This window comes from Myripristis murdjan, chromosome 8 (genome assembly GCF_902150065.1).
Source record: "Myripristis murdjan chromosome 8, fMyrMur1.1, whole genome shotgun sequence".
Classification (NCBI taxonomy): Eukaryota; Metazoa; Chordata; class Actinopteri; order Holocentriformes; family Holocentridae; genus Myripristis; species Myripristis murdjan.
The window spans coordinates 31,181,507-31,206,845 of record NC_043987.1 but is presented as its reverse complement, the minus strand read 5'-3'; the positions used below and the strand labels follow the sequence as shown (position 1 = coordinate 31,206,845).

Here is a 25,339-nt window from a genome sequence, read left to right as displayed (position 1 = left end):
GAATCTTTGTGTAATTAACATCAATATTATATTATCAAAATATAGAGAAATAGTCTACTCTTAGCTAATATTATATTACCTGTAGTACTATTTACAATGCGCTAATATTTAATTTCAGTTCAATTCAATTTTATTTATTTGTATAGCCCAGAATCATTAATACAAATTTGTCTCAAAGGGCTTTACAGAAAAATACAACATCCTCTGTCCTTAGACCCTCACATCGGATGAGGAACAACTCCCTAAAAAACCCCTTTAACAGGGAGAAAAATAGGAAGAAACCTCAGGGGAGCAACAGAGGAGGGATCCCTCCCCAGGACGGACAGACGTGCAATAGATGTTGTAAACACAGATAACAAACAATAAAATGTATGGGAATAGATATTTGTATCTGTATGGGAATAGATTTGTATGGGAATAGATTTAGTCATGTATACCCATATATATACATATATATATATATATATATATATATATATATATATATATATACACACACACACACACACACACACATATACACACTTTCAAAATGTAAACTGCAGGTGTTTTCTGTTTTCTCTTCATTATGAGTTCTGAATTAAAATGGCTCTTTTTTTTTTTTTTTTTTTTTTTTTTTTTTCCTTATTTTGGGTCAGTTAGCAGTGAAAAACACACTGTGTGTTCCAGAGTGCGTTTCCAGTCTGATGTGTAACAGCACACCTGTCGGCACGGTGCTTTACAGGTGAACAAAATGGTCAAAGAGAAGGTGAAAGTAACATCATAAAACATGTTTTTTTCTAGATCCCTAGAAAGATCACATTCTGTGACTTTCCCTGTTTGGGATACAGCACCTTGAGTTTCAATGACATTCCAGGAATTCCAGGATGTTTGTGCCGCCACAGCAGAAATATGAAAAAGTAAAGGAATGGAAGAGCAGATGAGGAAGAGAAGGGGGAAGAAATCATTTTTATTTATTTAATCAGATCGAGATCAATTTTTCAAGACGCCGTGGGACCAAAAAGATTCCCGCAAAATTGACAAAGAAGCAGCCGAGCGGCGGCGTAAATTATGAAACACGAGGAAACATTAAAATACATCAAAACAAATCAACAAACTTGACGGCAGTCAGGCAGCAAGAGGCTGACGAAACACTCTGCCGCTCTCAAAACTGAGCTTTTACAGGTGTGTGTGTGTGTGTGTGTGTGAGGGATGCATGCAATCCGAGTGTGCACGTGAGCATGTGCATGTGCGTGCGTGTGCTTGAGAGCCTGTGTGTGTGTGCAAACATCTGTCTGTGTGTGTGTGAGTCTGTAAATGTGTTTACATTTCTCTGATACATTTGTGTATTTTACTTGTCAGTGTACAAGAGAAAGACATTGTGTGTGTGTGTGTGTGTGTGTGTGTGTGTCCTGCTGCAGAGAAGTGCTGAGTCTGGATGTTGGTGGACTCGGCGGTGAGGCAGATGTCTGGTGAAGGGTGACAGATAGCAGGGAATTAACTACAAGTGTCCCGGGGGCCACTGTCACTCAGCGGTGTGTGTGTGCGCGAGTGTGTGTGTGTGTGGGTGTGTGTGTGGGTGTAATGTTAATAATATCTCTAACCTGTGCGTTGGTGTGCCGTCAGGTTGACGTCGTGTTGCTCTGAAAGGGGGAACCCAGTATAACTTTGGCACGTAAAAATGTTAAAGAGGCAATTAACTGATTTTTGAGGCGTTTTTTATCCCTTAGAAAAAAACAGGATTTTTCATTTTTTCAGATGAACATTACAGCCTCTCGGGATTCCCATGTGCTCACTGCGTTTTCCACCTGAGCGAATCCACCAGGAAACAGCCAGCACTGACCTCCTTCCTGATTATTTCAGCGGTGTGTCTGAGGAAGAGCGGATGTGGAGAGCGGGGTCTCTGGGCCGAGCCGGGCCAAGCCGAGCCGGGTTTGGGTCCAGAGCCCGAGGCGAGGCCGGCAGGGCTGCTGACTGCACGTCTCACTGTGGACTTCATGTTTTTTTCACTCAGAAATGTTCTTTTTTTTTTCCTGCACTGTGGACTGCAGAGTGTCCAGTGGCAGAAAAGGGACAGACTGTATTTAAATGAATATAAACCAAAATCAGCCGATCATTTTTGTAAACCGCCTCCTGCTCACACTGCAGCATAACAGGCTGGAGCACACTCCTACGTGCCATATCATCATTATAACTGTAAATATCTGCTTCCCTCGTGGATAAATACTCTCCAAATTCAGATTTACATTTATTTGGAAACTCAGGATTTGCTGCTTCTGTACCATTTCTGCCACTTTGCCACACAACGGCACCAACATGGAAGATTTTGCCAAGCGTGGTGTTCATCACCAAAGTTTTGACAAATATACTATTTGTTATAAGTCCCTAGACTGTCTATATAATATATATATATATATATATATATATATATATGTCTTTACAGTTTCACACACGTTTATTTTGTCCAGTTCATTCTGTGAGGACGCTGCACCCGCTTCCTCGCTTTCAGGTGAAAAGTTGATTCATTTTTTATTTTTTTATTTATTTAGTTTTTGTGGTGTTTTTATTTACTAAATATTGGATTCAGGTTGATTGTTACATTTGCTTCCTTGTAACGTTTAACCTTGTAACCAAGTTTATTTTCCCTTCTTTCCTCCGCTCTCCTTCTCCTTCCAGCTTGTGATTGATTCCTGATCTAGACCCATGGCATTAAAAGTGATGAGCTCCTAAATAATTCAATCCAATCCCAGCTGTCCACGTTCTCTGTTGAAGGCTGTGTACCGAAACGCGTAAGCAGTTTCTCTAATGTGATGTGAGCCAGTAAACAGGGGAAATGTGACTATTTTGTCATTCTTGACATGATGACCTGGGATGTGTCCCCTTTCACACTTAAATAAACGGGACAACAAAAGTAAAGTTGAGAGTAGGCCTGTGTTGAGGCACCACAATTTGTATTTATATTTATTTTGGGGCAAAATAATTCGGATTCAGATTTGGGGAAAAGTGGGCATGGCTTAAACCGGAAGTAAATTATTATTATTATTATTTTAACCACAAACAAATATAAACTGATTGAAATTCCTGCTTATTAAGACTACATAGGTTTAGGAACCCACTCTAATGACAATGTATTCTGCAAATCAAAAGAAATATTACTCACATTTTTCTGTGCACTGTTGCTGTCTACTCTTCTGGTCTATGTGCATTCATCTTGGGAGTGGAGAGGCTGATTCAAACAGGGAGTCAAAGAAGCTAATGTAGTGGTGTCCTTTGCAAATAAACTCAGATTGTTAAGAAATGACATGTATTAATTAAGAAACTGCATGTGTTAATTAAAGCCAAACTTGTTTAGAAGGGTGATTAATTATTTGTTCCTTGCTGAATTTGGATTCGGATTTTCTTTGTTTGATTTTTTGCTGACATTAATCAACTTGTTTCCAGATTTTTTAAAAATCACAAGTCATTTTCTTGATCTTGGTGGGCTGATCTGCCTTATTCTGCCTTGTTTCAACAGATTTGCACTGGAAACAAATGGGATTATTTCATCCCAGTGGTGGATTTTTTACTTTATTTTAAGAAAAAAAAAAAAAGATTTGACGACTGACATTGAGACTGAAGAGCTTGTTAAGATGGAGATGTTTTGGCAGTGAAGTGTCCGTCGCAGTAGGAGAGCATGTTCCCAAACCTTTACGGTGCACAAGCTGGAAACTGGTTTGCACAAGGAAGCTGTGAGAGAGGGAATCAGCAGGAATCAGGATCGATGAGGAGAACCGAGGAAGCAGAAGAGATGTACGACAGGAGGCAAGAAGTTAAGGAGGACAAATTAACTTCTAGAAAGATCAGGTGAAGTGTCTGGCCTTTTTGGCAGCGGTGATTAACTGCACTGATTGGGTAGAAAGGAAATCAGAGAGAAATGACATAATTGTAGATGCAGCAAGGAGATTTCTGAGTGCTGTGGGAGTTTCTGAGAAGATGTGCAGCAGCTGCTCGGAGCGGCTTTTAGTCTCTCACAAGCCTGAAAAGTAAAGAACAAACAAAACAAGGAAGCTCTAACAGAGCGGCGAATGGGTGGGAGGGAATTACTTTTATTTTATCAGGTAGAAATTGAAGCTCAAATCCAGCAGACGGAGGTAATGCAATGAGTTTTGAACACCCAAGCTGTGGGTTAGGTGGCATCGCTGTCTTTTGTGGTTTTTCCTCTTTCTGTTCATTTCAAAGCAAATATATATTCTTTTCGTAAATAGCCATGCAAGAAAACAGTAAAAGCAGAGTTTTCAGACTGTTCTTTTGTGTTTCTTGGTTCTCTATGATCCCCAGAGCTGCTGGTTGTTGACCGCTCAAGACGCCAAGGAGAGCTGACAAGTCGGCACTCCAGTCTCTCGGATGCAAGTTCTCCCAGATTTGCTTTAGCAGCTCACCTGACCGCAGCTGCTTGGGTTCCAAGTTGGAGACTTTCCACAGGAATTAACAGGAATAACCTGGAAGTTTGCAGATTGCTGGTTTATAGGCGCTATTCACAAATAAATCAAAAATTTTAAAAATTATTATTATTATTATTTTTTAAAATTCTTATTAGTTTGCATGCATGTCTGCTTATGACAAAATAAAATGTTATATTATATTATATATATTGTAAAATTATATTCATGTTTAAATATGATACAGTTGGTATAAATTTCCTCAAATTTCCAGTTTATTCCTGTTAAGTTCCATGGAAAGCTCCCAACTTGACATATTTCCAAAATTCCCCAGCGTCACTTCCCATGGAAAGATTCCGGAAATTGACCAGAAATTTTTCTGACCCTGTGCAATCGCAGCAGCCACTAACACGACGGTCGTGTTTAAAAGGCAAATCTGCATGAACCTGCTGGCGACGGATCATTGAAGAAAACAGAGAGAGCAGTGAAACAACGCGGCGTACGCTGCAGTGTTGGCATGAAGTCACTCAGCACCAGGGACACGAGGTAATGTACATTTTAATTTCTTTGTTGTCATCCCTTAGCAGATAAACTGACCAACAAGTCCTTGTCCCAAAAACATGCAGGCTGATGGAGCTGTGCTGTTGTACTCAGTTCTTTTGTGTGTGAAATAAAGCCAGAGAGAGAGAGAGAGAGAGAGAGAGAGAGAGAGAGAGAGAGAGAGAGAGAGAGAGAGAGAGAGAGAGTGGGTGGATGTCGACGTCGGTGGCTTTTTTCCCGTGTTGTCAGATGTTCTGTTCAGGAACATCAAAAACTAAAATCACGCTCTTTCTCTTTTCAATCTTCCTGTCACTCTCCACGGTAAACTGTCCAATTAACTGAAAGGCCACAAAAACAATCTGTATGACTGAAGAGGGAAAAAAAAGTTAAAAACAGAGAAAGAAGTTAAAAGAGACACTTGAAGCAACTTGAAGGCAGAATCCACCTGCTGTTTAAATGCCACTTACAGAACACGGTGCGCCGCGACGCTCTGAATCACGTTGTTTGGTTTGTTGTTGGACCCAAAATGTCACATTCATGGTGAGGTAAGCAGCGTTTTGTGCCTTAATATGATTATGATCTAGAGCGGAGTCTTTAGGTCTGCAGCCATATTGAAAATAGATTAGGGGAGGTCATCCAATCAATAATTGCAAGTGCCATCTGTAATTTTATTTCCTGATGATTTTACCATGTCTGTGATGTCTGTAAAGGGCAAACGTCCCGCTGTCTTTCATCAAAGTCAGTGTTTATCTTCAAACCTGAGAGGTGTTAAGCTGGAATGGGCGTGAAGAGGCGCTAACGTCGGTAGCATCAACACCATGGAGACGCACATGAAGGAGGAATGATTAAGAACCTCTTCAGAGTTTAAAAGTCTTGTGAGATGATGCTATTTTTTCCCGTATGAACGCATCTAGAAAGAAGTTCTGAGGAAACGACAAGCTCCAGATGTTGATTATCACGAAGCAAACCACCACCAATATGAAGAAAAATCAGTTTATATTCATTTTTTTTTCTTTTAAAGATATTAATGTGGCACACTAATGACTACTGTATAAATTCAAGTCATATAGTAATCATATTTTTATCCTTATTTTATCCTGATATAACAGGACCAGTCCACTCCTCATGCCACTACGCTATGCACTGTTTGATGTCCTACGCTACTTTCCATTAGCAGCTTTAGATCTCCCACAGTTCCCGTGGTGTTCCTCAAGGTTCTGTTCTTGGACCACGACTTTTCATCATTTATATTCTCCCACTTGGACAAATAATTTGTTAACATGACTTCAATTTTCACCGCTTTGTTCATCACAAACATGTAGACATACACACCCAGCCCTCAGCCCCTCAACCACCATCCAACCTGATGGACTGCTCTAATTATATTAATGCTTGGGTGACCTGCAACTACCTAAGACTTAACCAGGATAAATCTTAGGCTATCATCATTTTCTTTCCAGCTACACTTTGCAAAATCTTCCATTTAAGTCTGGCCATGCTTGGTTTCATTCCTCTTTAAAAAAAAAATCTTGGTGTAGCTCTAGACCCTCTGATTTGACACATGTATCAAAAAACATCACCAAACTGAAACTTCTTCCATCTGAAGAAGACCATCTCTTTACTACACCCCTCTCTTCCCCACTCAGTTGCAGAGACTCTCATTTATGCCTCTATTACATCCTGTCTAGATTTCTGTAATGCCCTTCTCCTTGGTGTATCCACTCGGGCGTTAAATAGACCGCAGTATGTCCAGAATTCAGCTGCAAGAGTTCTCAGCCACAAGCGGTCCTGCCCTTCAGCAACTGCAGTGACTCCAAGTTAAATACCACATTCATTTCAAAGTTCTTCTCTTTGTTTATTTATTTATTTTTCATTTTTATTTTTGAATTTCTGTTTCTGCTGCTGGGCCTTTCTACTTTTTTAATGTATAACTTTCTTTGTAGTTTAGTTTTTTTACATGCCCCTATTTATATAACTATATATTTTTTCTTTTTTTGTAGATAATGTTTATTTATTTCTTAAATGTTTATTGTCTGCACTGAGGGTCTCAGAGAAATGCAGTTTCGATCCTCTGTATGTCCTGTACATACTGTAGAATTGACAATAAAGCTGACTTTGACTTTGACTTTGATCCAACCCTCTCCATCCCTACATACACTGTATGGACAAAATCACTGGGCCACACCCTTTAATCACTGAGTTCAGGTGTTTGATTCAGTCCCGTCCCCACAGTTGTGTAACCTCCAGCAGCAGCCATGCAGTCTGCCTTTCCCAACATCAGTGACAGAGCGTCTGGTTCTAAAGAGCTCACTGAGTTCCAGGTGCTGCTGGAATAGTGATGGAACAGGAAGCCACCGCTGCAACAAGTCAGCTGCTCAAGTTTCTTCCCTCCTAGATATTCCACCATCAGCTGGAAGTGGGATTATTGGAAAGTGGAAGCGTTTAGGAATCACAGCGACTCAGCCACCAGGGGGCAGCACCTTTGGTGAACGCCAGGAGAATGTTCCCTGCCTGAGCGCATTGTGCCGACTGTGCAGTTTGCTGGAGGAGGGATAACGCTGTGGGCTGGTGTTTCTGGGCTCGGCCTCGGCTCCTCAGTTCCATTGAAGGGAAATCTGAACGCTTCAGCTCACTGAGACATTTTGAACGGGTCACAGCCTGAACCTCAACCCCATCAAACACCTTTTGGATGAACTAGAACGGAGATTTCAAGCCAGGCCCTCCATCTAGAGATAGATATCCACATCCCTCTTCCCTGTAGTGCAGTCCATCCCAGTCCTCCCATTATTCCAAAAGCAAGTGGCTGGACAGGGATTGTTTTGTTTTGTGGAATTCAACTTGTCAAATAATTATATGTGAAAAAGCTCAATAACTACATCTCTTTCCAAAAACAAAGTCACAGCTCCAGCATAATCCACAGCACTCGGGGGTGGAGATTTTTTTATTGGATCTATTTCCTGCAGAATTCCTTAACTGTATCCATCCAGCCCAAAGGATTACACACCTGGGGTGGATAGACACCTCGCCGCATCACACCCAGGAACTATCCGGATGGACAGAACGCACCAGATGGCACCAAGTATCTTTTTTTTGTTTTGTATTTTGTATTTTCTTTGCACACAAGTGGAGGTACAGATGATGGCGTTTTACATCCAGAATTTGAGGAAATGACAGAGATTCCTCACTCTGCATAAATAATCCTCTGGAATTACAAACGTCGCCCATGGAAATGGCACCAAAGCGGCTCCCCTGCTGTGTTTCAAAACACGCAGAAATCTGCCGAGGGCTGAGATAATGACGACTCTTGGATAAAGTTTCATTTGAGTTAAGAACTTTCTTGAAGATTCAGAAAGTTAAAAGTTCACCTTATCTCTAAGAATAATTGCAGAATCGTTATCTGAGAAGCAGATTGAGTCACTTGCAGACGGATGTGTTCTGCGGCGTTTCAGCGGCTCGTCTCTCCGGTCGTCACTGCCAACATCCTCCAGATAGTTTCCGGGCTAAAACAACTCGGCTGCACACAAGTTGGGAGGCAGCGATAAGCCGCGCGGCTCAGAGAGAGGGAGATTTGCAAGGTTCATGCTGCTTTTTATTTTCGTCTTGGACCAAAATACCACATTTGAACAGTGCTGCGGCAGAACAAACTGGCTTCTGTGATGACAGACCTCTTAGAGAAAAGCTTATTTTGGAGAATTTTACTCCGAAACACGATATCCAACATTAGAAACGTGTAATGTCTAATTGCTGACATGAAAATAAAACAAAGTCAGGAGACATCTTCAGACGGTTGCTGAGGGATTAGTCCTGTTTGTAAGGCCAGATTTCACCTCTTCCCAATGCAGCTTCACTTGTTTCAGGAATTTTTCTGGGAACATAAAGTATTTTTGTGTTGAAACGAGGCAGAATGAGGCAGATTGGTCTCTAGGATCAAGAAAAATGGCAACAAGTTGATTAGATCGGATTTTTCTTGAATCAGAAATCATTTTCTTGATCTTAGAGGCTGATCTGCTTTATTCTGCCTCATTTCAACACATTTACACTCGTTCCCAGAAAACAATCCTGAAACTGCACTGGAAACAAGTGGGATTATCTCATCCCACTGGCAGATTCTTGTACCTTAACTTTTAACAAAATTTCAGCTCTGAATATGTGACTGGATGCCTTGTTAAGACTGAGAGTGTTTGTAGGGTTAGGGTTCACTGGTTGAACATACCCACCATATGAACCATATTTGAGTTGGGAGTGTATGAAGATGTTGTAAATTTATTTCGAACAACAGCCACATGAAATGGAAGTTTTCATTTTCTCTCGACTGGAGGAAATGCAGGAGTGTTTTCATTTTGTCCAAAAAAAAAAAAAAAAAAAAAAAAGTAACTAAAGTTGTCAGCATCCTCTCCAAAACACCATCATTTTTATTCATTTTCTGTCATCAGTCGCTCCGGGAGAGCAGGTGTTGCCGTCGCTGCTTCCAAACGGTAAAAATCTCATTTTAGGACGATTACCTTCGAAATCTGTGTGAATGCATAAACTGTTGTTTTGTTTGTGTGCTTTGACAAAATCAGCGGCACTCGACGTTCACGACCAGAACGAGGCGTAAATGAAGTTAAAAACAAACGGACGGAAACGGGGGAAGACGAGGAGCGAGGTCTCCATCGCCTGACCTGCTTTCCTCTCACATCCCAGACACTGCAGGCATCCTGCTGCATAATCCACCACTCTGCGTGTGTGTGTGTGTGTGTGTGTGTGTCATCCCTCCAAAGACTCAAACAGTGAAGGCAGGAGCCAGGGAACAGTGTGTGTGTGTGTGTGTGTGTGTGTGTGTCCAGGTAGGTTGTGTGTACGGGTATGGTATACCTTAGTGTGTCTGTGTGAGCATGCATGACAGTGAACGAATCTTGATGTGTGTGTGTGTGTGTGTGTGTGTGCATGCGTGCGTGTGTGTGTGTCATCCCTCCAAAGACTCTTAGCACCACAGAAACAGTAAAGGCTGGAGCCAGGGAACAGTGTGTGTGTGCGTGTGTGTGTGTGTGTGTGTTTTCTTGTATTACTACCCTTCTTGGGACATCACCCCATAAAAGTACCTTGCATATTAGGGCCGCTGGACAAGTTAGGACCAAAATCATGGTCCCAATAAGAAGGACCATTGCAACTGATAGAGAATGTTTTTTTAACATGTGTGGTGCAGAAATCTAGAAAAAACGGTGTGGACCCCAGAAGAAGGTATTTTCAAAAGTGTGTGTGTGTATCGGTTTTAAGAAGCGCACCCCCTTTGGCCAACATATGTAATAACAAGTGTGTGTAAAATTTAAAAGTGTGCCCCCTTTGACCCAGTTATGTAACTGCAGGTATGACTCAGACCTTAAAATGAAATATCTGTTTTGTAACTGCCTTAGAAAAAAAATCTATTTGTGTATTATGTATATATTATTTATATATTAATAAAAAGTAAATTTAAGACCACAAAATATTACATAAATTCTGATTACATTAATGGATTGTATATAATTTCCTATACATAATTACATTTCAGACAATGGGTGGCTCTGTACTCATGTTCCCAGTAATATTAACAGTTTACTTTTTTCATTGGCTCCCTTTGTCAAGTTAGAGGACTTAATACACCAGGAGATGATGGCAAAACTGTTCGATCAAATTCATAACATTTCCTTTTAATTTGTCAAGACAAAGAAATTGCTTCTATAGAGGTATCCGGGAAAAAGTTCATAAATGGCAAGAATGCATAAATAATACAACCCAGCAGTGAAGATGAGTATGTCCCAGCATCATCAGAGGCCAGTTCAGATGAATCATCACAACAAAGTAGTCAGAAGCAACACTGTGTGAAAGGGTTAGGATTCAAACTCCACAAGCAAAGGCCAAAGACTTCATTAGAATAAAAAAAAATGACTCCAGTGGGTTATCAGGAGACAAGATAAAGAGGCGAGGCAGGGAAGCAAGTGTGCATTCCAGAGAAGAGGATTCAGATGACTCAAGACTCAAAATAAAGAAACAACACAACAGAAGTGACAGGAGATGCTCAAGTTCAAGTGAAGAAGAGGATTCAGGCGAATCAAACTCAAAACAAAGACAAGATACAAAAGAGTGACAGAGGCACAATATCTCAAGTAGAAGGTGAGCCAGATGACTCTGCATCAATCAAAAGAAAGAAAAATAGGAAGACTTACACAAGATGTAAAAAATCTACTGATAATGCACAGTCAGTTGAGAAGAGTGATTCTCTGGTTGTAGCTGATGTTCCAAAAGTAGATGGGTCCAAAAAATACCACCAGAAGAGAAACTAGTGTATTTACTGCAAGGAACCGCAATCAAAAATTGCATGCCACTTGCAACATAAACATGGGGATAAAATGGAAGTTGCTAGTGCAGTGATGTATGCAAAGATGTCTAAATAAAGGAGAAATCAGCTGGCTCTCCTTCGCAGGCAAGGAAATCGGGCACACAACACTGACACACTCACAAAAGGAGGAGGGACACTGGTACCTTGTAAATAACAAGGTACCTGAAAACGATGGAGGATTACATTAATCCACAACACTTTCACCATGTGATCCGAGCTGTCAAAGAAGTAGCTGGCTTTGATGAAAAGAGGAACGAGATTGAGAAACCCTCCCTAGCCACAAAGTTAGGGCAAAGCATCCAGAGTGTTGCAGACATCATGGAAGCAGAAGCTCTGTCATCTCAGAACGATGAAAAGAAGCAGGAGCGGTCCAAAGGACTATCAGCATTGTTTTGCATGCTTTGGGTACTTAAAACGCAAGTATATGTGGAAGCATGCAAAACGGTGCTCACCTGCTCAAAGTGTTCGCAGAACATTACCTGGAAAAACAAGAATACAGGCACTCTGTGCTGCTGCTCAACCTGCATCTACAGACGTGAACATGAAGGTATGGGCCCTCGTGAATGGCATGACTCAAGACGAAATTGCCCATGCAGTAAAAGAAGACAAATACATCATGAAGGTTGGAGAGAAGATGTACAACCGGCAACGTGAAACTGCCTCTCAGCATGACAATGTTCGTCAAATTATGCGAGGACTGGGGAGACTCTTGATCCTAGGAAGGACGGTGACCCCTCTGAAAATGATGGAGGATTATATTAATCCACAACACTTTCACCATGTGATCCGAGCCAAAGAAGTCAAAGAAGTAGCTGGCTTTGATGAAAAGAGGAACAAGATTGAGAAACCCTCCTTAGCCACAAGGCTAGGGCAAAGCATCCAGAGAGTTGCAGACATCATGGAGGCAGAAGCTCTATCATCTCAGAATGATGAAAAGAAGCAGGATGTCATAGAGTTTAGATGCATGTACAGTCTTATCTGGAATGAGATGATCTGTTCTGCTGCATACACTTGAGAAGAAATGGAACAAATCCAAGCTCATTCCGTTTTGCAGAGGATGTGCACATGTACATGACTGACAAACAGAAACAATATTATGGGCAGTTGTTGGATGACAAAATCTCAAGGAATTGGAGCAATCTTGCTAAAGTAATAATGGCACAGATAATCCTTTTCAACTGAAGGCGAGAAGGCGAGGTCTCAAAGATGTGTTTGGAATCATTTATCACCAGGGACAACTCCCCATTTAATGAAGATATTGGTGAAGCGTTGACAGCATTGGAGAAAAGGCTCTGCCAGCATTTCGAAGGTGTGGAAATTCGAGGGAAGCATGGCAGGAAGGTGCCTAATCATCCTTACTCCAACAATGGTGCAATCTCTGGAGCTACTTGTGGAGGAGAGAAGCTCATGTGGAGTAGGTGAAAGCATCTACTTATTCGCAAGACCAGGTTTTGACACGAGGCTTAGGGGGTCTAACTGCATCCGTGAGTTGGCTAAAAACTGTGGGGCCAAAAAACCTGAAGCTCTGTCATCCACAAAACTAAGAAAACAAGTGGCCACTCTGTCAAGAGTACTGAATCTAAATGACACCGAACAAGATCTTTTGGTGGACTTTCTGGGTCACGACATAAGGGTTCACAGGAAGTTCTATCGCCTCCTCGAAGGGACTTTGCAGTTAGCAAAAATCAGTAAGGTATTGATGGCCTGTGAACAGGGCAGACTGGCAGAATTCAAGGGGAAAATTCTGGACCAAATCTCGATCAGCCCCAATGGTAAGAAACTATTAATTGTAAGGGCAAAGTTGACTGTGTGCCTGTATGATTTTAATTTACACATATTTCGTTTGATACAATTTGCCTTTGTTTGCCATCTTGAAGACCAATCTGAAGTTATGGAAGAAAGCTCAGGGGAGTCATCTGAAAATGAAGATCATCCAGCTGCTCCAGCAGGTATGTCTATGCTTTTGATTGGTGTGCTCAATCACAATAACATTTCCCTTTTTTGTATTAATGCTAACATCCTCAATCTATGGACACCATACAGTCAGACTGTATAGATGGCCAGTCATGCCGTGTACATAACTTTGTTTCCTATGAATGTTTTCCAGGAGAGGAATCTGTGACTCGAGAAGAGAAAGGCACTTCAAAGCAGCAGCTTGGACGGAAGCGAGGCTTGGGAGGTAAGAACATGGTAAGAATGTATGTTAAATTATTGTTCTAGCTGTGTTTGGTTAGAGCATCTGTACACAGTAACTCTGGACATTTATACACATTACAAAACATGCAGAGGCTCATTTTTGCCCTGTTTATGAGTTCATTTTCTATGAATGTTTTCCAGGAGGGGCTTCAGTGACTCGACAAACAGCAGCCTGTAGAAGAGCAAAGCTCACCCACATAGCAAAATTGGTCTGGCCCAATTCTGGCCCACATAACGCACTTACACTCGGCCGACATACCGCAAAGAATGACGGCCCTTTGGTGGCCCGGATCTCATTTGCCAGAGCTGGCCCATACATGGGCCAGCACAAAGCCAGCTGCAGACACACTGCTGGTCCTGTTCTGGCCCCGAACAGTTTCTGCACTGGCACCAGATGTCAGCCTTAAGTATACCTTAATCAAGCCATGTAATAACCACACATGCCCTATTTGGCCCAGATTAAAAATGACTCAACAATGATGGTACAATTATACAAATGACTTGTATTTATTTTGATAAAATTAAATGAGAATTCGAACATTCAACATTCAACATTCAACACACTGACTGCCTATCACTCCATGTACAAATTCACAAAAATTGTATTAAATTAAAGACAATAAATCAACCAAACACACCATTAAACTGTAAACACTGAAACATGACTGGAACATAGTGCAAGAGTCAAAAATGCATTATTATGCATTAGAACATTGTCACTGTCCTTTCTTCACAGTTCAAAAAGCAGCATTAAACATCTGTAAACATCACTAAAACTCAGTATAGACTTTCAAGAGTCAAAAATGCATCATGCATTGCAACAATGTCATTGACCTTTCTTCACATTTTTTTTAAACAGCAGCAGCATCTGTAAACAACTTGGCATAGACTTTCAAGAGTCAAAAATGCATCACACATTAGAGTTTCTCTCATTCTCTTTTCTTCTCATTCGTTCGCTCCTTCCGCCATTCCTATCAGGTGCATTTTGAAGCCATTTTGTAATCCTGGACTCGATTTCTTGGTCCGTGGCATCAGAAGTCAGACGATTACGTCGAACAGCCGCTAAAACACACACACACACGCACACACACACAAATGAATTAATAACATCACTACAGTGCAGTGCGTAAGTGAGACACTTTTCATAACTGGTCCTTTAATGCCAAGAAGCTCTTGATCAACAATCTTTTTAACAACTTGCATAACCCTCTACTACTAGTTTTTAAAGATTAATATTGTAGTATTTCCTTTTACACTTTGCTGTACATTGGAAAAAGATAGTTTTCTCTTTGTTGCCTCAGGACAGTATTGTGCAGAGACAGGTACTTTCCAGAGTAGTATCATGCTCTGTGTAAGATATCATCACTGTCAGGTGGAAACCTTGTATGTCCAAAACTGTTACTTTTCAGGAAATGGAAAAAAGAATCTGTGTTCCGATTGATCCAGTGTAGTTATTATTTAGTCACAAGCTCTTGTTAATACTTTTCATTGGTTAAATATTTATAAAACCCAGACAGACTTAACCACTTTCACTTTCAAAATTCTTCAAAAAAATTAGCACAAATAACAGATCTACAAGCTCACAACTATTTTCACTACTAATTGTAATTTGTAATTTGTAAGCAAGAAATTTGTGGTAAGGTTCAAGAATTTTCATTTTCGACTGTGCATTAATTTACGAAAAACATAAAAGTTGAAATATGGAGACACAAGGCTCCTGTCTGATAACAATGATATGCCGCTTTATCTAAAATGAAGACCTTGGTCAATATTTCTGTGAATATATCAACTGCTATTCACAATAAATGGACATAAGTTTTCTATGTATGTAAGGAGCAAGCTGTATTAAACACAGTCATACTGAACACATAGTGAAAGTGAGTCTGAGAGGGAGACCGTGAGTCTCAAGACAAACTTACCAATCACAACATCTTTAATGTGCAGGTGCTGGAAGCCAATCTTCCCATTTATTCCTCGCATGTTGATCTTCGTCGCCAGAGAGTGTGTTAATGTTGCACCCATGACTCTCTTTACACACTCTTTAACGCCCCCCCCACCTTTAAGGGCCAGCATGTTTCTCTGTGAATTGATATTTCTTTGTTAGTTGATAAGCAGTCCAAGACTCCCTAACACTTTCAAACATGTTTGAAATTATCAGCACAAAATCTTAACTGGTCTGATAGTTTAAGCAGTGTATGACCTATGCAATGAAAGCACAGCAGGAAACCAGGAGATAATTTGTAAAGTAAAATAAAGGATCTGCAAAGTAAAGTCAGCGTAATATTCATGTATCAAGTCTGACTTCACTTGGCTATACAGTTCCTATGGTCTCAACTGGGTCATTCCATGGAAATTCAACAAGTGCCTCCCACCTGACCCCCTCAGCATCAGCTGATTTTTTTCCCTCCAAATGCTAGAAAAAACAAAGTGAATAACATAGCACCAAATTTAAGTATGAATGTCAGATTCTGCATGGGTCCACTGAATATGCAAAGGATACTGGAGGAAAAAAAAACAGCTGATGCTGAGGGGGTCGGGGGGGGGTTTCTGAATTGGCTGATTTTATATGGAATAACCCAACTACTTTCATAGTATTTGTGGCACCTGTCAAACCTGCTGTTAGATTATTAGATTATCTGTTTAAATATAAATGCCAAATTTTTCTTTTACCATAGAATAAACAGCTTCTCGATTCTATACTGTATGTCCCAGCAAGATTATTTAAAGCCTATTTAATTACGATCAGGGTTAGCATTAGACAACTCTTTTTTCCTCAGGAAGAACTGATATTCTTACCAGTTGGTTTTTGAGGTCAGGGCTATTTCTTAGCCGCTCCTCCAGGTTTTCAAGAGACTGGCGATCAGCTACTGGCAGCAGATTTGTTTCAACACCTATCTCTTCTTCAGTTACAGATTTCAATCCCTGGACAATTGTGAAGATGATTTTCATTTGGTCCATCATCATCTCTTGATTTGTGAGAATATTTTGCAGGAGTGCTAGGAAGAAGAAAAGGTTTTGTGGTTAAGTACAACTGATCCTATAAAAATGTGTGCAGTAGACAGCAGATCACAGTTAGCTATAAATACAATAAAATACTCACATGTATGAAGACTGGTTTTTGGTCTCCTTATCATTTCATGTGTCTCAGAAGAAACAGTCTTTGTCTGGTGCAGGTCAGGTGATGAAACGCTTCTCTGATGCAGGCTAGAGGATGCACAGCTTCTCTGGTCAGGGCTAGGAGACGCACGGCTTCTCTGGTGCAGGTTAGAGGACGCACGGCTTCTCTGGTGATGGCTCGGGGACGCACAGCTTCTCTGGTAAGGGCTAGAGGATGCACGGCTTCTCTGGTGCAGGCTAGAGGATGCACAGCTTCTCTGGTCAGGGCTAGAGGATGCACGGCTTCTCTGGTGAGGGCTCGGGGACGCACGGCTTCTCTGGTGAGGGCTCGGGGACGCACGGCTTCTCTGGTACAGGCTCGGGGACGCACGGCTTCTCTGGTGAGGGCTCGGGGACGCACGGCTTCTCTGGTGCGGGCTCGAGAACACACGGCTTCTCTGGTGCGGGCTCGAAAACGCACGGCTTCTCTGGTACAGGCTCGGGGACGCACGGCTTCTCTGGTACGGGCTCGGGGACGCACGGCTTCTCTGGTACGGGCTCGGGGACGCACGGCTTCTCTTGTGCGGGCTAGGGGACGCACAGCTTCTCTGGTACGGGCTCGGGGACGCACGGCTTCTCTTGTGCGGGCTAGGGGACGCACAGCTTCTCTTGTGCGGGCTAGGGGATGCTCGGCTTCTCTGATCCAGTTCAGGCATATGGTGGACTCTGCAATCAGCATGATTAACATTAGATTTTTTTGGCTTTGGATTGCAAGGATGCCCTTCCTTGGTTGGTGGTTTTCTGAATGGAATATGTTCTTCAGAAATTAGGAATAAATAAAGATAAAGATTACTGGTGCATTAGACAGTCCATCTATTACGCAAGGAGACAGAGCAAAGCAATCCAGAAAATTTTCAGATTAAAATAATAGCTAATCAAACTCAAATTAACTGTAGCTGGAGTTTACCGTGGTTGTTCTTTTGGTAAGACAGCTTCCCCACCAGAATCATTCCCTTGGGGATCAGGACCAAATGGAGGAAGAATCTTTGGTGCACTAGGCAGTTCAGCTGGCCTGCAGTGACATAGCAAACCAAATATATTAACAACATTTTACATACCAATAGTAGAGGATCAAACTCAAATGAGCAGCGATTGAAATTTCTTACTTACTTCTTCCTTGGCTTAGCTTTTGGCAAGACATCTTTGGCCTCATCTTCATCTTCATCATCGCCAGGGAAGAGGATGTTCTTTGGTCTAATTAAGTAGTTGATGTTATTAAAATTGAAAATGCATATAGATATAGACATGTAGAAATAAAACATAATAACTTACATTCTTCGCCTTTTGGGTTTAACTGGAGAATCCTCCCCATCTGTCCCAAGGTCAGTGTGTTCAACAGCTTTTGGTAGCTTTAGCCTTGCCTCATTGTAATCATCTACAAAAAAATAATAACAAGAACTTACCATGGATTGTCTGTCACAAATAACTGGTGTGTTGGTTAGTTAGTCATTAGTTGGTTCATTCTTTTGTTATTCACATTTAAAAGCTCAAATACAACTGGTTAAATTTCAATAATGTGACTGATAGTTTGTCTTTCCACAGAAATTCTGTTTTCTGATTGGTGTGCGACAACTTATGCCTATATACACATTTAGCAAAGATATTAGTCTCAACATGTAACAGAATCCACACAATTGGACTTACTTGATGTGAATATAACTCGGACTCTGTATGGTTTCCAGCCTGCTCCAGGTTGTTGTTGACTTTTTGTGGCCTTGACGACATCTACTTTGTGTGGTGGCCACATACATTCCTCTCCATTGACCCACTTTGATGGTACCACTTCCACCTCATTAGTTTTCTCAAAAATGACAATGTGATACATTGCCTATGGATAATGAAAAGACGTTTAGTCCTTTTTTAAGTTACTTTCGTTTGTTATCTGTTAAGAACTCACGAGCAATATGAGAAGAGACTAAAAAAATGTATCTGATGTCAAAAGGAACAACAAGGACCACTTACTTTGTTTGACTCAGCAGCAGATTTGAACTGGAAACACATACGAAAGTGTCATACTGTATGTGTTTAAAACCTGCTGCCAATCAATCGAAGCTATGGGAAACTGAACCAGAACAGGAAATGGGTATGCCACCTTTGGGAAACCCAGGACTACAGTTTGCACAGAGGCAACTGATTCAGTGACCCCTGGTGAGTGATTCATTTGAATGTATGAGGGGCACAACAACAAAGTCATTATGATATGGCAACCTGATGTACTTTTGTACACTTTCCTCCATCTGAAAGTACTTCACATTCATGGACAGGTTAGAAACTTTGTATATTCCTAACTCTCTGGAGTCAAATGGATATACAAAGAATGGTTCCTTGCATCTGTATTCTTTGCCTGCAATGTATTCTATTCCTCCATCAATGACAAAGTTTTCAACCAAAACCACCTTATTCCTAATTCTGATGCAGGAATCTCTCCTTGATGGTTTGACAATTATACCATCCATGGACAACACTTTAAATTGGTGTACTTCTCCACTGGTCGACTGTGGCACTGGACCATCTTCATGCTCCAACGTATATGCTTTAGCCTTTTGTGAACAAAGATCAGGACTAGAGTTGACATGATCCATTTCAGACAACCTGCGGATCACTTGAGTCAGCGCATTGCGTGGCCCCCTAACCATTTTTTTAAGTTGTCCTAAGAAATTTTCAAATGGAAAAGCTGAAATGAGATCCAAATTGCCATGCATTTTGACATCCTGACTCAGATGCACAAGACCATGTATATTGTAAACTAAAAATTCTTGCCCATAAACACAGCCAAAGTGTTCAACAAATGAAACCAGCAAGGAGTTTGCAAGGTCATTCATGCTCAAACAATATTCCGAGCTCACCAAAATGTACACACCAACAGACAGAAGCATAAAATTGTCATAGATTTGAGACTTCAAAACATCCTTCAGTGCAACAGGGCCAGTATACAACAAAAATTGGCGTAGTTCTGTTGCCTTCCATCTGTTTCTCTCAGCCAGTGTACGCGGCCTTCTGGCAAACTCTGATGGAATGTAATCCTTCATAGCAAGTAGTCTCTCTGAAACCAAAGAAACCTGACTAGATGACATACGACAACACAATGGACCAGGAGGACCCATCCACAAATCAAGCAGACGCCTCATTACCCCTAAGCACACCAAGTGCATGTAATCATGAGGGAAGGTGGCAACCATGTCAATATCAAGGTCGGAGAAAGGTGAGCGTTCGTGGTGGTGTTCCTCATCAGTGGCTTGTCTAAAACACTTGTCGGTTCTACGCCTTGCACTGGCCTCAGGGAATGTCATCCGGCTACCTATTCGAACACCAGTTTGGTGGCACTTGTCACATCCATGGTATGCAGTATGTGATTTAACACCTCTGATAAAAGCACGGGCTGGGGTGTCACACACAACAGAGGTGACATTCATAATGAATGTCTTTCCCTTGAAAACGAAACCAGTACTCAGTGTTTTTAATTCATTTACCAGATGCTGCAAATACTCTGACAAAGAATTTGGTTTAGAATACCCACAAAAAAGACCAATCATCACTGGCTTCTTACTGTACCCCTGCAATATTCCAAGTATTGGCCAAAACTGAGCACCCGTGCTCTTAAAAAGTGGCAGACCATCAAAATTCAGCTGTAGTCTAAAGATGTGTCTGTCTGGGAGAACAGACCACACCCTATCCAGAATCCTATGAAATGCATTCAGAACTCCAAAATAGTGAAATATTCCACCTGCTAAGGTCTCAATTTTGTATTTTGTTCTTGTTCTAAGTAATGTTCTTCCATCTTTGGGCAGAGAGGGATGGAGAGGTTTCAGGATGGACAGCAGGGCCGATAGAGCCATCAGCGAAATGCCAAACTCAATGGCCCAGTCTGCCAGAGAAGTCCTTAAATCAGTCATACTCTCACTGCATGCATCAGTATGATCCATGTCCATCTCATCAGAATCATCAAACCTAGGTTCTGCCTCCATATTTAGACTATGCTCGCTCTCTCCATCACTATCAGCATGCATCTCTTCACACCCACCTGATGCTTCAATATTTAAGCCTTCCTCCACATTTCCATCATATTTTGCATTTTCCTTCTCATTTTCACATGATTCTATTAGTTTTTTAACTTTTTTCAGTGCTCGTCTTCTCATATTGCTCCGCTCATTGTAGGCCCAATTCCCCTCCATATCACTTACACTTCTGCAGTTCTGCTTCAAGTATCAAGCCCAAACACAGCCCTGCAAGGAAGGAAAATGTAAGATTAACTGTAATAAAAACAATAGCAATAACAATGTATACAAATATTGAGACAAATACTGATTGTTTACAGTTGCCATATTTTATTTTTAAAATAAAAAAATTAATTAAAATTGAAATAAATTAGGCTATATGAGATCAGTGGTTCTCAAACATTTTTGTGTCAAGGACCCCCAAATTGATATGTATGTGGCTTTAGACTTTTCATTTACACTCTGGCCTGCACAGCCCTGCAATTTAAGTAAACTAAATATAAATTACTGAGGTAACTTCATAATTAACTAGTTCAAAAAGCCATATAATTATTCTACATAGAAACCCCAGTTATGTTTTTGTTTTTAGCGGCTTGTTGACTTCTAAAACGTCTACACCTAATCATATGCACATTAGTAACTGAGTTAGCTTCACTCCTTTTTGTACCCTGGTGACAAGACCAATTTGTTACAGGTAAACAGAATTTCAACATACAGGGTAGCAACACTATGTAACTTTGACCGCTAACCCTGGCTTCCAGACTTAAGGATGCACATTCATACTTGCATAAAACAGCAATTTTAGTAAAACCGGGTCATATTTTACAGAGAAAATGTCCTTTGGTTTTCTCTCTGATGTCGTGCGACTGTTCTGCCTCAACTCTGTGGTTCACGGAGGTTCCTACAAGCTGCATGTCCGCGTCCTGCCAACTGAAGCAGCAGCTACAGCATCGGGACGACCGCGGGTCGGTTGCTGGTGACAGCTCCGCGAAAATAAAAGGCTGGAGACAGGCAGAGCAGTCGTACGACATCAGAGGGAAAACCAAAGGACATTTTCTCTGTAAAATTGCTGTTTTATCCGACGTATGAACGTGCATCGTTAAGTCTGGAAGCCAGGCTCCACGGTCAAAGTTACCCACAGAATACTGTTACAACACATAACAGCTTGCGGGGACATATGTGCACTGTGTGTTAAGTCACAAAGTTATTCCTTAATCAACAATATTCAGAAACTGTACAAGTGGATATAATAAGACCGTAAACATACCTCCTCTTTTCTCTCTGTTTCTCTCTGTTTCTCTCTGTTGCTCTCTGTTGCGCTCCAAAGTAAACATTCAATTCTGTGCGCGGGAGTTACAACAGGAAGTAGCTACAGCCAATGAGAGCACAGGAAACGGAGTCACATGTTGAGAGTTGGCCAATGAGAGTGAAGTACACAGCCTGACACGTTGAGTGGCGACCGAGCGGTGGTTTTATTGGTTGGCTGTCAGGGAAACATCACGACCAATCAGCGGACAGTCTTTCAGGAATCAGGCAGTGAACGTTTTCTTTTAATATAAATAATATATTTAATATATGATATTTCTCAACACAAAAACACGAAGTTGTCCTTGATAACTCAACAATAAGGTTAAGGCCATCAGTTTTAATTATTAGCCTACTCATTCGATTCTGAGAAATAAAGTTTTTTTTTTTTTTTGTCAGTGTTGAAGCTCATTGTGTTGTGGATGTGTTTATCATTTTAAATTCACTTATTACTATAAACTCTTAAAGACTCAACTGAATTAGGAGTGTATATGTATTTTTGGGTGGTGATGTGTGAGACAAGGTAGAAAAACATTTGAAAGGTAAGACTTAACAGTTCTTTATTTGTACAGAACCATATGCGTCAGTTAATATAAGACAGATCTGGGCCACATAAACCCAACCACAATCGGCCCACATGTGGCATGCCGTCACATAAACAGTGCCATCAATTCCAGACCTGGCCCACATCCGGTTAACATACCACTTGCCATGCCAGCAGTAGCCCAGCAGTGCCGTCTTAATGCCGGATCCGGGCCAGACCCATCTGCTATGTGGGCAGGAGGTAAGCATGACGCATGGCTCTTACTTTTCCCACCATGATATATACAAGTGTGTCAGCAGCAGTTTCTATACTCCGTAACGGATCAGCAAGAGGAGAAATCAAAGGCTGATCGACCCTTTTCATGCCAGACACCATGCAGCCACCATGCAGCCAGTATGTCCAGTCTCTTCTAGTGGGGCTGCTAAGTTGAAGTATTCATGACAATTGTGCATTTTTTGGAGCGCTGATATCAATATCTTTTCATAACATATCAACCTACATGTCCACCAAATCTGTTGCTTTTATTGTAAAATGCACAATTGTTATGCTGAACTGCCCCACTGTTCTGCTTGGCTGGGATATTTACTTTGTCATTACAATGCCTTTGCCTCACAAATGGTGTGAAGTGAAAATATCCTCTTGATTGTTTTTATAGGACAAGGTCTGTAGACCCCTTCATGGCATACGTCACTGCGACGTCACGACACTAGCTGGAGGCAAAACAAACTGAAGCTGGAGGCAAGCACTGTACACACAGTACGAAGAATGCCGTCCTGCTGTGTTTTTGGGTGCCAAAACTGAAAAACTAAATACACAAACTTAAAATTTTATCGAATACCAGCAGCTGCAACTCAAAAAAATCATAGACAGCGGTGGTTGAACACGATTACACGAAAGGATTGAACCGAAAATATCAAAAAACGCCCATGTTTGCAGCGTACACTTCATATCAGGTAAGGTGGTTAATATGCAATATATCATCAGTTTCAGCCTGAATAACCTCATGGACTAGACTAAATTGTGACTGAAATAAGTTTTAAGATTAAGTTCATCATTATTTACATGTTAACGCTAATTCTAACTGCTAGTTAACTCAGTGTTGTCCAGGGGTCCGTTTCCCAAAGCAGGTTTAATGAAAACTCTGTGTCTGTTGACCCTGAAATGAGGGAAACTCTGAGTTTTCCGTTTCACAAAGGGAGGTAGGCCTAACTCAAAGCAGAGAAAGAGGGGTAACTCTAGCCTGTTTCACAGAGGGAGGTAACTTAAGCTCTCGGTCAGTTACCGCAGTAACAGACTCCATGAAACTAACCTGGTCGGGACCAGGTTTTTCTCATGAAACCTCGAGTTTCTCTCTGTGTCCGCCTTCTTTCAGCCACACACCGTATTATTATTATTACACGGTAACGTCCTCATTCATTCATTCAGTCAGTCAGCAGGCAAGTTTTGGCATGGCATATGAGTTATGCCGTCGGTTATTAAAAAAAAAAAAACAGTCAGTAGGCCTTCATTAGAAGTCCGTTAGTAGTTAGATGGCGTCTTATTTTCACGAACATGGCATGTCCTTTCGACAACGATCCCGTGGATGAACGTGCAGTGTTACTGTGCAGAGAATTAAATATTCGTCGGGAGATGGTTATAAGACTGTGCATGAGATTATGCCGAGAGTTTGTTGAACCTGCTTCGTGAAACGGACCCCAGGCAGGAGTAGCATGCTGCGTTAAGCCCCACAGTGGTTCCGCTAACTCCTTGTAATATCTCTTGTAATATCTTTCTTTTGTAATATCGTTTCGGGCAGTACCGTCATATCGTCCATCCAATGAGTGATCATGTAGGGGTCGGGGAATTTCATCCCATCAGCAAGAGTCAGGTTTTTTTTTGATAACATTCACGCTAAGTAAACAGCAGTGTGAGAGAAATTACCAAACAGGTAGCTACTTAACAATGTATTGAAAATGAACATGAAATGAAATAAGCAATTTTACATACAGACAAGTTGTCCAGGCCAAAAATAGGTAGGCTCTCAAACCAGTCAACGACCCCTTGAGACTGAACGGCAGCACATACACCTGTTGGTGGGAGGGCAGGAAAGTCAGACTGGCTTCCCCTTTCCTGTTAATGTCTGACAGTTTTCAACATGTATTAAATTTCCTGTGTATTAAATGTTCTTTACAATCTCTTCTCCAAGGTGCTAAAAAGGCATAACGAAAGTGGTCAACAGAGGAGGTGAAAGCAGTTGAAAAGTTGAAAAGACTGTGAGAGGTGCATCGCCGCTTCCCCTGAAGCCCTCGCTGAGAGGGACTGGAGAGGTATAAAGTTTTATGTTCACAATAGAATCGTTTCAGATCAGAGGCTGTAGACATGGACCATGTTTACAAAGGTACACCTTCCACACCATGACACTATGCCTTCTGTTTCCATAGGAGCAGAATAGTCACATGGGATATAGCGACTGTATGTTAGCTGTACATGTAGCGAGGCTGAAACTAAAAAAATGACTTTGATCATTGTTACAGGGTTTGATTAAGGGACCCCAAAGGTTCAAGGGACTTATAATGCAATGCAATACAATGCAACAACTTCCTGGTTCATATTTTCTACTGCAGTGTACCTTTTGATATGTGATGTTCTGTCTGAAAAGGCGCTGTTGTGACTCTGACTTGTTGAGCTGTATTTAAGTCACGTGTTCACTATTTTATGGTTTTAACCCTTTGAGTAGTGAGGGTTTTGTTTTTTTCAAATGCTGCTTTCAGCATTCACTTCAAATAGTTAAGGAGCTTGAAGGTCTCATTTTTATGATTTCACCAATTTTATGATTCTCATGTGTCTGGACTTATTGTTTGGATATCAT

The 25,339-nt window shown here is 41.2% G+C and overlaps 2 protein-coding genes across 2 annotated transcripts; one reads left to right on the top strand and one right to left on the bottom strand.

Annotated features, from left to right (window-relative positions):
- Positions 1-11,660: 11,660 nt before the first annotated feature.
- On the top strand, positions 11,661-13,898 carry LOC115363688 (uncharacterized). The gene is made up of 4 exons (XM_030057965.1): positions 11,661-13,067; positions 13,173-13,244; positions 13,403-13,474; positions 13,633-13,898. Exons 1-4 carry the CDS (start codon positions 12,626-12,628, stop codon positions 13,896-13,898), a joined length of 852 nt encoding a protein of 283 aa, XP_029913825.1. The 5' UTR covers positions 11,661-12,625.
- A 279-nt stretch (positions 13,899-14,177) lies between these two features.
- LOC115363687 (serine/arginine repetitive matrix protein 1) lies at positions 14,178-20,870 on the bottom strand. Its single transcript, XM_030057964.1, has 7 exons — positions 20,829-20,870; positions 18,292-18,475; positions 17,920-18,022; positions 16,592-17,313; positions 16,288-16,487; positions 15,411-15,570; positions 14,178-14,553 (listed from the first exon to the last, which is right to left on the bottom strand). Exons 2-7 carry the CDS (start codon positions 18,470-18,472, stop codon positions 14,402-14,404), a joined length of 1,518 nt encoding a protein of 505 aa, XP_029913824.1. The 5' UTR covers positions 18,473-18,475; positions 20,829-20,870; the 3' UTR covers positions 14,178-14,401.
- Positions 20,871-25,339: the final 4,469 nt, after the last annotated feature.

What these genes read in the sequence shown, in the direction of transcription:
- LOC115363688 (XM_030057965.1), top strand. Translation starts at nt 12,626, where the DNA reads ATGGCAGGAAGGTGCCTAATCATCCTTACTCCAACAATGGTGCAATCT. An exon ending in TCATCCAGCTGCTCCAGCAG is followed by an intron (nt 13,245 to 13,402) that starts GTATGTCTATGC and finishes AATGTTTTCCAG; the next exon opens with GAGAGGAATCTGTGACTCGA. An exon ending in ACGGAAGCGAGGCTTGGGAG is followed by an intron (nt 13,475 to 13,632) that starts GTAAGAACATGG and finishes AATGTTTTCCAG; the next exon opens with GAGGGGCTTCAGTGACTCGA.
- LOC115363687 (XM_030057964.1), bottom strand. Translation starts at nt 18,472, where the DNA reads ATGTATCACATTGTCATTTTTGAGAAAACTAATGAGGTGGAAGTGGTA. An exon ending in AAACCCAAAAGGCGAAGAAT is followed by an intron (nt 17,314 to 17,919) that starts GTAAGTTATTAT and finishes TGCTGATTGCAG; the next exon opens with AGTCCACCATATGCCTGAAC. An exon ending in CATTAAAGATGTTGTGATTG is followed by an intron (nt 14,554 to 15,410) that starts GTAAGTTTGTCT and finishes TGTGTGTTTTAG; the next exon opens with CGGCTGTTCGACGTAATCGT.